Raw genomic sequence first — 13,586 nt, forward strand, 5'->3', positions numbered from 1 at the left:
CTCAGCTTCCCTCAATACATTTTTTTTGCCTCTCAAATTTTATCCTTTTCTCATCCTCCAGTCTTGCAGCTCCCTCTTTTTACTGCTTCTATCTAGCTCTCCATCTCCTTTCCCCACCAATTTCTAACATCTCCCCTCTCTTCTCTTTCCATCAATGTCAGGCATCTCTCCTATCATCCCTTCCATCTTGCCCAGCATCTCCTCCTGGGTTTCCCTTCCACCTTCCTTCCTAACCAGCATCTCCCCGATTTCTCCACCTTCCCTCGTCTCCAACATCACCCCCCTGATCTTTCCTTCCACCTTCACTCCTCTGTGCTCCGCATGTCACCCTAATCTTCCTTTCCACCCTCCTCCACACCCAGCATGACCTCCCCCATTTCCCCTCCCACATTCCTCCATGCCCATCACATCCCACGATCTCCACCCTTCCACCATGTCCCCCCGGATCTCCCTTTCCAATCTCCATACCCATAATGTTCCGCAATCGCCTCTCATTCCTAGGTGACAAACTATAGTTACTTTCCCTTCTCAAATCTACCATTCCGACCCCCCCCAATGGATGGACCTACCAAACTCTGCCGAGCCTATGTGGTATGGAGTTTCAAGGGCCTTCAAACTTCCCTTCCACCATATCCAGCATGTTCCCTCAATCTCCATTCCCACCTTCCTTCTCCCCCGTCTCTCCTCCCACCTTCCTTCTCCCCAGTCTCTCCTTCCATCTTCCTCTGTATCCAGAATGTCTCAACCTTGATCTCCCATCCCCACCTTCCTCCTTGCCTAGTGTGTTTCTCTGACCTCTTTTCCCACCTGACTCCCCGATCTACCCCTCTACCCTCCTCCCAGCTCTGAGCTGGGTTGCCACCTTTTTTTTTCCACAGCCCTCTCTCCTCCCAGCTCCACATTTTTTTTTTAACAGTTTTTTCACAGCTCTCCCTGCTTCTCAGCATGTTAGGCTTTGGAGTCAGAGGGAGATTTTTTGGAAGAGGAGAGCTCTCAGCTGATTGTCTGAGACTGAAGGGAGGGGGCCCTTGAAACTCAATACCACACAGGCTCGGCAGAGTTTGGTAGGTCCATCAATCGGGGGGGGGGGGGGGGGAGCGGAATGGTAGATTTCAGAAGGGAAAGTAACTATAGTTTGTCACCTAGGAACCAGCTACTTCTCCTCAGTACTGGGAGGTTCCCATGCCTGCTTGCCATCAGTGAGGCAGCTAAGAAAAACACTCCTCTAGTCCTCCTCCATCTTCGATGACTTACTACATCCTTGTGCTTGATAGCTGGCGCGCCTCAGCCACAGAGTATCATGCGCAGGAGATACAGTGCGCCTGTACAGTTGTCCTGGAAGGTAATGGTGACATCAGACGCTGGCTTGCATCTGATTGGGCCCAAACTTCCGGTCCCAGCTCAGCTGTTTTGGGGACTGGAAGTTCAGGCCCAATCAGCTGCAAGCCCTGAGGGGGGGGGGGGGGGGGGAGAAACAGAGGTAAGGAAGAATACTTAAAAAAAAACATTAACTTTAAGCTGTACTTCGTTGCTAATAAAAAAAAAAGTACAGCTTATTTGTAATGAGTTACAAGTAAAAGTATTGGGGGAAAAATGTAACTCGTTACAAGTAAAAAATATTGCCCATTGTACTTAAGTACTATAACGAAGTACTTCTTTACTACCCATCTCTGCCTAGAATGACCATCCTCATCACAAATAAAAATTATTCAAATTCATATTAGTTAAGGAAGCTTTTTCCATCAAGTTGTTCTTCAAAGATACACTATTTGCTAACACAGAGAACCATGTCAAACATCAGTCTGCATTAATATAAGCAGTATTTGCAGGTGTCAAAATATGATGCACTATAATAAAGTACAGAGATTGCTCACCTAAATTCCAAGCTTCAAGCCATTAAAGCAATCTATGTAATTAATATGTAGGAAATAAAGTGGAGTGGAGGAGTGGCCTAGTGGTTAGGGGGTGGACTCTGATCCTGGGGAACTGAGTTCAATTCCCACTTCAGGCACAGACAGCTCCTTGTGACTCTGGGCAAGTCACTTAACCCTCCATTGCCCCAGGTACAAATAAGTACTTGTATATGTAAGCCGCATTGAGCCTGCCATGAGTGGAAAGCGCGGGGTACAAATGCAACAACAACAAAAAAAGTCAGGTTTTAAGTGATACCTAGTTAGACCAATATGATCTAATACTCTACGAATCTTGGCTCACAGTTCCACCAAATGGTCAATGAAAACGTTGTTACTGGAAGTTGTATATAAAGGAAAAGAACTCAAAATAATAGTTTATATAGCCCTTTTCATTCAAAGCAAAATGCTAACACATTGTACTGTTTTAATACTTCAGACATATAAGCATACAAAAGTAGAGAGAATGGCCTTGCAACACATTTGTGCACTAAGTATAACTGGAAAGAAGTTCTTGGAGCAGACATGGTGGTAGAAGAATATGTTGTTTTAAGTGTGTCCGACATGGTCGTGTTTCGCCCAGCAAGGGTGGCTTCAGAGGCAAAACATTACTATAAAAGCAAATAGATCCACAAATCACAAAATCAGATAAAATATCAAAACCATAACACAAATGACAATATCAGTATCAGATCATAGTAAATAAATTGAGTGTTCATTTAAGAAAAAAAAATAATACAAAGGGTTTTTTTTTCTGTTTTTATGGATTTTAGTTGCGGCAGCCATGTAATCCCCTATGTCATTATTGGAAGGTATTGGTGGAAAGCATTTCTTTTTAAACGTTTTAATACTTAATCCATGTTTTTATTAATGCCAAAGTCGTTTTGGTAATTATTCTTTGGTTCTTTTAAAGCATGGTGTATAGCAGTGTGTATGTCATGTGACCCAGCACTACTTAAAAAATGGAACCACTGGTCACGTGATGTATGCATGTGAGCAGACATAAGTGAGATGAGCACCCAGGCCCTGATCCCAAACCTCACCCCCTAGATGGCTATATTTAGTTTTGGTTTCTCTAAATTACATTGGCTGGTACTCTGCGTGAACTCCTTCAGTGAGATGTTACAGCTTTTAGAACCCCAGAGATGAGCACAGAAGGGATGGCAGAACGATGTCAAGATGGCGGAGGGGATGGAGCTGGGCCCTCAACGGTAAGCTCCGCATGGGTGGTGGAGATGGTTTCTGAAGTGACTCAGGCAATGGAGTCTTCTCTAGATAAAAAGCTGCAAATTGTCACTAATAGATATTATGGATAGCCAGCTGGAAGTGCAACAGGGGGAGTTTGCAGCGCAGAGCCAACAAGTTTCAAACCTGGTGGACGCATACAGGGACTTGAGTTACAGTCAAAGCTATCTGTCTTGGAGGATAAAATTGAGACTAGGTCCCGCCGTGGGAATCTTAGACTTGCTGGCCTATCGGAGTCCATTATGGATGCAGAGCTCTTGGCCTTTTTAAAGTCTTACTCTGCAACTTCAGTCTGGGGAGAGCCCAATCCGAATTGAGTGGGCACATCATTTAGGACCCCAAGGACAGCAGGATTCCTGTCCTACAGTGGTAATATTTAAACTAGTGAACTATGTGCACAAAACAGAAATCTTGCGGGCCATTAGATCTCATGGTGCCCTTACTTATCACAATAAGACGGTATTGTGTTTTCAAGGTTTTTTTCCTCCACAGTCTCCTCCATGCAGAAAGCCTATGCACCCATTTGTGCTGACCTACATCAGTGACACATTCAGTTTGCCTTGCTGTATCTGGCCCGTTTTAAAGTTTTCACCGAGGACAAGCCACATTTCTTGATAACACGGAGGCAGGCAGAGACTTTCTACACCAGCTGCCATCTTCATGATCTGTTTTGGTGGAGATCTGAACACCTTTGTTTCCGTATGCCCTTAGCTCTCTGGAAATACTGATCTGCTCTGGGATACAGTTGTCTTGATCTCTTTCTAGGATTTTTTTCATATAAAAGGTACTGCTTCTTCACGGAATGTACTGGGCAGTTCAGTTTTGTACTCAACGCTTGGACACCAACATCAATGACCTGACTGATCCTTTTCTTCTATTCGAGTTTGACCTTGTTTCCTCAGATACTCTGGTCTGGAGACTCCTCAAATGACTGCCTAGCGAGGTATTTGACGTCAGAGATTTTTGAAATTGTTATATTTTCTGCATATACATGCATTTCTTGATGCTTTTTTCTCTTTCCTTTTTTATTTTTCTCTCTTTTGCTTCTCCGACTTCATTTGTTAGAAATGCTGTGCAGAGGAGTTGGTGCTATATATGTGGGGGGTTTTTTTTTCTTTTCCCGTTTGGGCAGTTTACCAGTCTACAAATACTTTTTTAGGCCATCTTTCCAGGTTTGGGTTGATTTCCCTATAATGAACTATATTTCTATGTGTTTATTACTTGATTTGATGGTTCTGGTTTCCAAATTTTGTTGGTGTGGGACGAAACCAAAAAACACCTTTTAAATACTTGCAGGGTTCATGGCGTTATGGGGGTCTTGGACTCCCAGATTTAAGAAATATAATTTGGCTTGTTTGTGTCGGCATTTAGGAGATTGGTTGTTGGAGGAACAGACTTACACATCTAGACATTATGAGCAGGCTTATCATCCATGTCACTTTTATTCTCCGTTGAGTAGCCCCTTTGCAAGTTTTATCTCCATATTTGCGCCACAGTGTTTTACTACTATCTTTGAGGAATGAATGATGGGCCTTTGTTTTACTCTTGGGAGGTAATCCCTGGGTTTCCAGTCAGTTACCTTTGTTAGATAATATCCAATTTTCACCAGGGAATGAAAATGCATGTTTCTGTCATTGGGCAGCAAACAGGATCTTGTATCTACACATCTTATGGAGGATGTGGGTAAGATGGCTAACTGGGAGGACTTGTTTGCTAGAGGAGTGGTATAACCATGACTTTTGTTTGCTTACACACAAGTTTATCATTATGTTTCTACTTTGGACCAGACAGGGTTAGATTTTTCTTTAAGGGCTCATTTGATGGAATTTTTTGACCCTTTTCAGGATGGTGGCTTGTCAGTGTCCTCTCTTCATCGGGTACTGAAGGCACTTTCTTAAATTCCACGTCGGGTGGAGCTCCAGACTAGATAAGGTCAAGATTTAGGATTGCCTGTAGATTCCTTGGATATTGGTCAGGTGATACATCATATAGCAGCAGCCTCTATTAGTACTGAGCTTTGTGAATATCAATTCCGTGTTTTACATCGGGCCTATTTTACACAAGAGCGAGTATTTAAGGCAGAAAGCGTGGATACCCCTATCTATCGGAAATGTCATCAGGATGTTAATTCATTTTTTTCTTGCTTTTTAGAGCTGTGTGAAAGTAAAGTCTTTCTGGAAGGCTGTGTTATAATATTTGGAGACACTGTTTGGTCACCCTATCCCAGTATCACCAGCTGGCTTACTCCTGGATAAATATGAAACTTTTTTTTTTTATTATCAATAATCATTTTTATTATCTCTAAGGCTGGAACATTCAGTAAACAAATTATTCTGGGAGTGTGGATCAATGAAGAAGCCCCATCGTCTTGGCAATGGAGAAATCACATTCATGCTTTGATGCTGCTCTAGCAGACATGCTTAGTATATTCCAATCTGTCACATAGAGCCCGCAGTTTAATTCTTAATTCATTTTAGCATTTCTCCTTGCTTCCCTATTTTGTTTCATTTACAGGTTTGTTTTTTTTGGTGGGGGGATCCCAGTATGACATGCATCATGGGTTTGTTGGCCTTACTCAGCCGGCAAAGGAGGGGGGGCGGTTATGGTAGGTAGACATTTTGTGGTTCTTGCGTCACTATAAGCTGCTAGGGACAGCATTCCTTTTTGTTGATTACCTGTTTTGATTTTTCAGTTGTCTCCTTAGCTTGTTTTCTTGCTGTATTGGGTTTGGGAATGGGGATCTGGGTTATTATCTTGCTCACTGACTTTCTGGAGTGCTATAAGAGTCCAGGATCTCCAGATCTATTCCTTTTTTTTGTTTGTTTGTTGGAGATGGGAGGAATGTTTGGGTCTGATCTGTATTTTAACTGCACTTGTGTTATAATCTGTTGGAGTGTCTTTTACTATTGGCTTAGTACACATTGTCTTATATCTAGTTAACATAAAATTGGAAATGTTTTGTCAGTGGGTGCACTGTTCAAGTTTTCAATTTGTATTGACATTCATAGTTTGTGGTTACAGCAGTTAGCACATCTGGGGTTTAAAAAAAAAAGGTTTGGACACGTTCCTGGAGGAAAAGTTCACAGTCTGCTATTGAGATACACATGGAGAAATGCCACTTACTATTATTTGGAACTCTGCCAGGTACTTGTGACCTGGATTGGCCACTGTTGAAACCAGGGTACTAGGCTAGATGGATCATTGGACTGACCCAGTATGGCTATTCTTATGTTCACCCGCATTAAGAAAACATACCGATCTCCACCATGGAGGGCACAGTTTGACTTTAGAAAGGACCCAAATGTTTGAGGGATGCAAACATAGTGATAAAAATATAAAAAATGAGAAAATAGCATCACTTATCTATGTAGGTCAACAGGACGCTGGAACTTGATCTTTATGGGTTCAACAAGAGGTAAGGCTTGCAGGGGGATTGTTAGCCGACACTGAAGCCGGCATGGAGCAAGGCACAGATAGAAAGAGGTAATGCTAGAATCAAATTAACTTTTTCCACATTAAATTGGGAGTTTCGATCGCTGGCTGTTAATTCCCGCACTCCAGGCCTCATGCTGTTCCTAGAAAGGAGCGAGTCATGTGAGATGATATGTGTTCCTGCATGTTTAGGATACACCAGTGGTATCTCTTGTGGTAACAAGAGACAAAGTTGGGCCCGCGTGCTCGATGGAAACTAAGCATTAGGTTCTAGTGACTTTTCTGCAACAAAACCAATTGTGAAACACCACTAAAACGCATTATCACTCCCCCCACTACAAGTGGAAGCTGTGGATAAATGTCTCCCAAAGAGTTAAACAAAAAAAAAAACCAAATAAAAAAATGTAATAACAAAACAGGAAAGTGGTGTAGACATGGCAAAAGAGGATGCAAAATGCTTCCAAAAAAGAGCTTCCTTTCCTCTAGTATGTTACATTGCTTAGAGAGTTTACTTACCATGCCAATGCATTTTCTTAAGATGCTCCAAATACTGAAATCATTTCTGGAAAACATTGGAGAAGGCAAGCTTGTTCTAGAAAGAAAACAAAATGTTTTATTTTGTTCAGCATTCCTAAAATGTTATTCTTCTTTTAACCTAAGTTAGCACATAGCACTACTGTCACCCACTACCTGTGTAGTTACATAAGAACAGCCATACTGGGTCAGACCAATGGTCCATCTAGACCAATATCCTGTTTTTTCAAACAGTGGCCAAGCCAGGTCACAAGTACCTGGCAGAAAACCAAATAGTAGCAACATTCTATGCTACCATCCTGGGGCAAGCAGTTGCTTCCCCATGTCTGTCTCAATAGCAGACTATGGACTTTTCCTCTAGGAATTTGTTTCAAACCTTTTTAAAACCCAGATATGCTAACCGCTCTTACCACATCCTCCGGCAAAGAGTTTCAGAGCTTACTATTTGTTGAGTAAAAAAATATTTCCTCCCATTTGTTTTAAAAGTATTTCCATGTAACTTCCTCGAGTGTCCCGTAGTCTTTGCACTTTTGGAACAAGTAAAAAAATCAATTATTTCTACTCTTTCTATACCACTCAGGATTTTGTAGACCTGAATCATATCTCCCCTCATTCATGTCTTTTCCAAGCCGAAGAGCCCTAACCTCTTTAGCCTTTCCTCATAAGAGAGGAGTTCCATCCCTTTTATCATTTTGGTCACTCTTCTTTGAACCTTTCTAATTCCGCTATATCTTTTGAGATATGTCTACCAGAACTAAATGCAATACTCAAGGTGCAGTCGCACCATGGAGTGATACAAAGGCATTATAGTATTTTTGGTCTTATTCACCATCCCTTTCCTAATAATTTAGCATCCTGTTTGCTTTTTTGGCCGCCGCCGCACACTGAGCAGAAGATTTCAGTGTATTATCTAGGACGACACCTAGATCTTTTTCTTGAGTGCTGACCCCCAAGGTGGACCCTAGCATCAGGTAACTATGATTCAGATTATTCTTTCCACTATGCATTTGTCCACATTAAATTTCATGTGCAATTTGGATGCCCAGCCTTCCAATTTCCTAAGGTTTTCCTGTAATTCTTCGCAGTACACACGTTTAAAACAATCTTGAATAGTTTGTATCTGCAAACTTAATCACCTCACTCATCGTTCTAATTTCCATATCATTTATAAATATGTTAAAAAGCACCGGTCCCAATACAGATCCCTGTAGCACTCCACTGTTCACCCTCCTCCATTGAGAGAAATGATCATTTAACCCTACCCTCTGTTTTCTGTCCAATAACCAATTCCTAATTCATACTAGAACTTTGCCTCCGTGACTCTGATTTTTTAGGAGTCTCTGTAAAATGAGTTTATCTTGTTGGGCACACTGGCTGGACCGTTCAGGTCTTTATCTTCCATCATTTACTATCCTGCTTATTTCGAACGAGAAGGCCGGCCATCTTCCGACCAAATCGGGAGATGGCCGGCCTTCTCCTAAAGCTGACCAAATCGGTATAATCGAAAGCCGATTTTGGCCACCTTCAACTGCTTTTCCGTCGCAGAGCCGGCAAAAAGTTCAAGGGGGCATGTCGGCAGTGTACCGAAGGCGGAGCAGGACGGGGGCGTGGTTAAGAGATGGCCAGCTTCGGCCAATAATGGAAAAAAGAAAGCCAGACCTGACGAGCATTTGGCCGACTTTACTTGGTCCCTTTTTGTTCACGACCAAGCCTCAAAAAGGTGCTCCAACTGACCAGATGACCACCAGAGGGAATGGGGGATCACCTCCCCTTAACTCCCCCCCAGTGGTCACCAACCCCCTTCCACCCAAAAAAGAAATTATAAAAAACATTTTTTTTGCCAGCCTCTATGCCAGCCTCAAATGTCATACCCAGCTCCATCACACCAGTATGCAGGTCCCTGGAGCAGTTTTAGTGGGTGCAGTGCACTTCAGGCAGGCGGACCCAGGCCCATCCCCCCTTACCTGTTACACTTGTGGTGGTAAAAGGGAACCCCCCAAACCCACTGAACCCACATGCAGGTGCCCCCCTTCATCCCTAAGGGCTATGGTAGTGGTGTACAGTTGTGGGGAGTGGGTTTTGGGGGGCTCAGCACACAAGGCAAGGGAGCTATTTACCTGGGATCAATTTGTGAAGTCCATTGCAGTGCCCCCTAGGGTACCCGGTTGGTGTCCTGGCATGTGAGGGGGACCAGTGCACTACAAATGCTGGCTCCTCCCACGACCAAATGCCTTGGATTTGGCGGGGTTTGAGATGGCCGCCATTAGTTTCAATTATCGACGAAAACCAATGGTGGCCATCTCTAAGGGCAGGCCAAATGTTAAGATTTGGCCAACCCCGACGGTATTATCGAAACGAAAGATGGCCGGTCATCTTGTTTCGATAATGCGGTCAGGCACGCCGCTTGACGGGGCCGGCATTACAGATGGCTGCCCCCGTTCAATTATGGCCCGCCACGTTTATCAAAAGCTTTCTGAAAATCTAGATATACTAGATCAACCGGCTCACCTTTATCTAAATGTTTATTCACGCCTTCAAAGAAATGAAAAGAGATGTGTTAGTCCAAGAAAAAAAGGTATCTTCTTTTCTTTTCTATGTTTTAAAGAAATGATGCAAATTGGTAAGGCAAGACTTCCTTTGTCTGAACCCATGCTGACTCTGTCCCATTAAACCACGCTTCTCTACGTGTTCTGTAATTTTATTCTTTATAATAGTTTCCACTATTTTGCCCAGCACAGACATCAGGCTTACTGGTCTGTAATTTCCCAGATCACCCCAGAACCCTCTTTAAAAATCGGCATCACACTGGCCACTCTCCAATCTTCAGGTACTATGGACGACTTTAACGACAGGTTACATATTACTAACAGCAGATCAGCAACTTCATGCTTTGAGTTGAGTACTCTTGGATATATGCCATCTGGTCCAGGAGATTTAGTACTCTTTAATTTGTCAATTTGGCTCAGTACATCTCTTATAACTACTTTTACTGCAGTTGCACTCTCACTGTCCTGCATGGAGCAATGTCACTGTTCCTGAGGTAGTCGATTGTACACATCACTAAGGCTACCATTTGAACTGTATTAATACACAAATTATCAGTCAAAATAAATAGATGCCTTCAACTGGGACATTCAAATCCACAATTCCAGGAAAGCAAATGATACATACCTGTAGCAGGTGTTCTCCGAGGACAGCAGGCAGATTGTTCTCACGACTGGGTTGACGTCCACGGCAGCCCCCACCAACCAGAAGAAAACTTTGCGGGCGGTCCTGCATGCGCGGCCGTCTTCCCGCCCGTGCGCGACCGTTCCCGCTCAGTTGAATGACAAGCAAAGGAATGAGTAAAACGCAACTACAAAGGGGAGGAGAGAGGGTAGGTGAGAACAATCAGCCTGCTGTCCTCGGAGAACACCTAGATGCAAACAAAACAAAACACCAATCTATTATTTAGGGTTTGTTTTTTGGTTTTTTTTTTTAGTAATATATTATAAAACTCATATTACTAATTAGATGACAGTAATTGAAATCTTCTGAATGTTGAGGTCTCCAGAGACTAGGCCTTTTGGTTGATGATAGTCTTCCATTACCCTTCAGATGAGGAATAAAAATCAAAGTCTCCAAGACAGGGCAAGTCCCCCCTCCCCCCCCCCCCCCCCTGAAGTCACGTAACTTTCTCTACTTAGTTGGATTCTAATACCACACACACAGAAACAAGTCCAGATTCACTGCAAATGGCTTTTCTAACTGCAGGTAACTCACAATAATTCTATAACAGCCTCTGCCAACTTTTTTCTATGGGGTCATTGGTCTCAATGACAACATTTAAGATGAGCGTTCCTGGCTTCTTGCCTTAAAACCATTAGGGAGCATTCCTTGGATCCTTTACAGTTTTCTTGTTCCCATAACTAGCTTTTTCAATAGACCTCTACAAAGGAACACAGGGTACGTCAGTATGCAAATAAAACATCCACTTATTTTTGATAGCTCTCTGGGCCTGTGATGTTCATTAGCTTTACCTTGAAAGGGACAGTGCTGGGTACTGCCAAGACTGGTCTTTCATTTTCTATGGCAAGGGCTGATTTAGAACTTCATTTACCAGGTAGTGAAGAAACATCCCAACAGTCACTTCATGCAGTAATGACTACTGGAGAAAAAGTACTTGCTGAGGTGGTCTTGATCCTGGACCAACATATACTCCCAGATGATATTCCTGAACTACTTCCTTCCATGTGCATTTCCATTGCTCAAAATACTCTCTCTGTAGGTGGTCAGTGGTTTCCACAGCAAGTTAGTCAAAGTTTCCCTGATCCTATATTTTCTTGGACACTGTGAAAACTGGTAATATACCGCTGTAACCCAATCTACTCCTTGGCTCTGTTCTAAGACTAAGGCACTCTCAGTACTGGATGACAATACTGCAATGGTTCCCTCCCTCAGCTGTGGTCCTCTCCAGATTCTATCAGTAAGTGGATTGAGTTTCCAGTTAGGGCTCACATTTCCAAGACAGACTTCCTCTAACAGTTTCTGGCTTCATCTATGGGTCCTTCCTTTGAAATGCATTACACTTGGGGGTCAGATGAACTTCTCTGACTGTCCCTTCCTAGGATTCCATTAACACATCTGATGCAGCACCATCATGCTCCGTGATTTCCCCCCCTCCTCTTCTCCAGCACTTGTCACTTTCAATTCCCTTTCCAGGTCCCACACAACTTCCTACTTTCTAGGGATCTTGGGGGTACTGTGGAGAACAGTGACCCACTGTATTGTGTGGCCTCCAGGGCACCTGTCACTGAGGGACTCATGCTAGGGAATGCAGTGACAGACATTAATTTAGGGGTCTGCACCTCATTATACAAATTATAAACATACAGAAAGCACTGCCTCAGCATTGGCTAAAGCCTTTGTAGTGACCAGAATACTGTGTTGCTTATAAGTGCAGCCTCACTGTCAGTGCACAGGTGCTCAATTTGTATATGGAAATCTGAAAGCAATACACAAAAAAGCATAAAAGGGCCCCAGAACTGGAACAATGATATAGACTTTAATGGACTGGACCTGGCACGGGCTGTGTTTTGGCGCCCAACAGCGCCTGCCTCAGGGGTCAATGTCAATCTCCTGAAGGGTGTAAAAGGAGAAGCCAAACCGCGGTTCGTTTGGACTACGACTTTAGCGGTTGGAAGTAACCAATGTAATCTGTTTGATATTTGGCAATTCTCACTCTAGGACATTGCTTTTCCTTTTACAACCTTAAGGAGATTGATATTGACCCATGAGGCAGGCACTGTTGGGCGCTGAAACACAGCCCATGTCAGGTCCAGTGCATTAAAGTCTATATCATTGTTCCAGGTCTGGGGCCCTTTTGTGCTTTTTTATGTATTGCTTTGCTCTGTGTACGTTTGGACCATCTCTGTTTTTGCTGTCAGTATACTGAAAGAAGTCAGTAGTAGTGGTGGTGCAGCAGCAGCAACCCTTGCCTCTGCTCATGGTGGCAAGCTGTCTCCTCCTCTAACTGAAGGAGGTGCCATCAATGGACTTGTTCTGACCTCCTTCAATATTCACATGAACATCTATTTAGCACTCCCTGGTAATGGCACTATAGAGAGTCACACCGTGTAATCACGGAACAGGAGTGGGCATCCCACCTGCCCTCAGCTTTCTTCCCTCTGACAACCTATTTGTGGCATTAGCACTATATCACACTAAGTGCAATAAGAGGAGGTATGAAAAAGCAGAAATGTGGAAAAATGTGGAGAAGAGAGTGGAAAGCAGTGAAACATTTGAAGTGTTGTGGAGAGGAAAAGCTGGGGATCAGCACAAGGGAAGGAGGAACATAATACTGACTTAACACAGCTAAGATATCCTAAGGAGAGGAAAGATGGGATGGTAGGGAGAAAAGGAGATGGGAAGGAAAACCCTACAAGTGTGAAGAAGAAATGCTACTTACTAGTTTTAATACACAGTTCCAGAAATAACTTTTGTAGAATGTACTTTGTATACAGGTAGGTGACACCCTTTTTCACCTTACATTTTCTGTAAGAACATTGTATGAAAGGCACATCAGTGACTACATGGTGATTTGTGACAGTATCATTTCCACCTGGAAATACTGAATTATTCCCTGTTTTTGCAAAATCCAAAATGCCAGAGGTAGTGACTTCTCAACCATTTCAGTTTTAGAAAGGAATTTTCCTGATTTACACAGAACAAGATGACATCTCTATGTTAAGTTGTTTCCTGTACACTCTCATAAAACTTCCTGCTTCTTTTACCATTACTAATGTGGTAAAATAGATATGAAGGGGCCATATCTTCACCGTGCAACATCAATCAGTGAAGTCCCCATTGATTAGCATGTCAATTGTGGAGCAAATGCATCGGGACTCTCCGGTGCAGTGCCATTGAAGAAGCAATGGGGGAAAAGTGTGTCATCTTTGTCCCCCGTTAGTGAGATCTGAGCCTTGA

The 13,586-nt window shown here is 43.1% G+C and overlaps 1 protein-coding gene across 5 annotated transcripts in view; it reads right to left on the reverse strand.

Moving 5' to 3' along the window:
- The window catches only part of OSBPL1A (oxysterol binding protein like 1A), a 548,756-nt gene that overhangs the window by 185,803 nt on the left and 349,367 nt on the right, over positions 1-13,586 (reverse strand). For all 5 annotated transcript variants that reach the window (XM_030213649.1, XM_030213658.1, XM_030213630.1 and 2 more), the window contains one exon: positions 7,104-7,179. In XM_030213649.1, the coding sequence (XP_030069509.1) occupies positions 7,104-7,179 (76 nt within the window). The remainder of the gene's footprint in view (positions 1-7,103; positions 7,180-13,586) is intronic.

The sequence above is a fragment of the Microcaecilia unicolor genome, chromosome 1, assembly GCF_901765095.1.
Source record: "Microcaecilia unicolor chromosome 1, aMicUni1.1, whole genome shotgun sequence".
Lineage (NCBI taxonomy): Eukaryota > Metazoa > Chordata > Amphibia > Gymnophiona > Siphonopidae > Microcaecilia > Microcaecilia unicolor.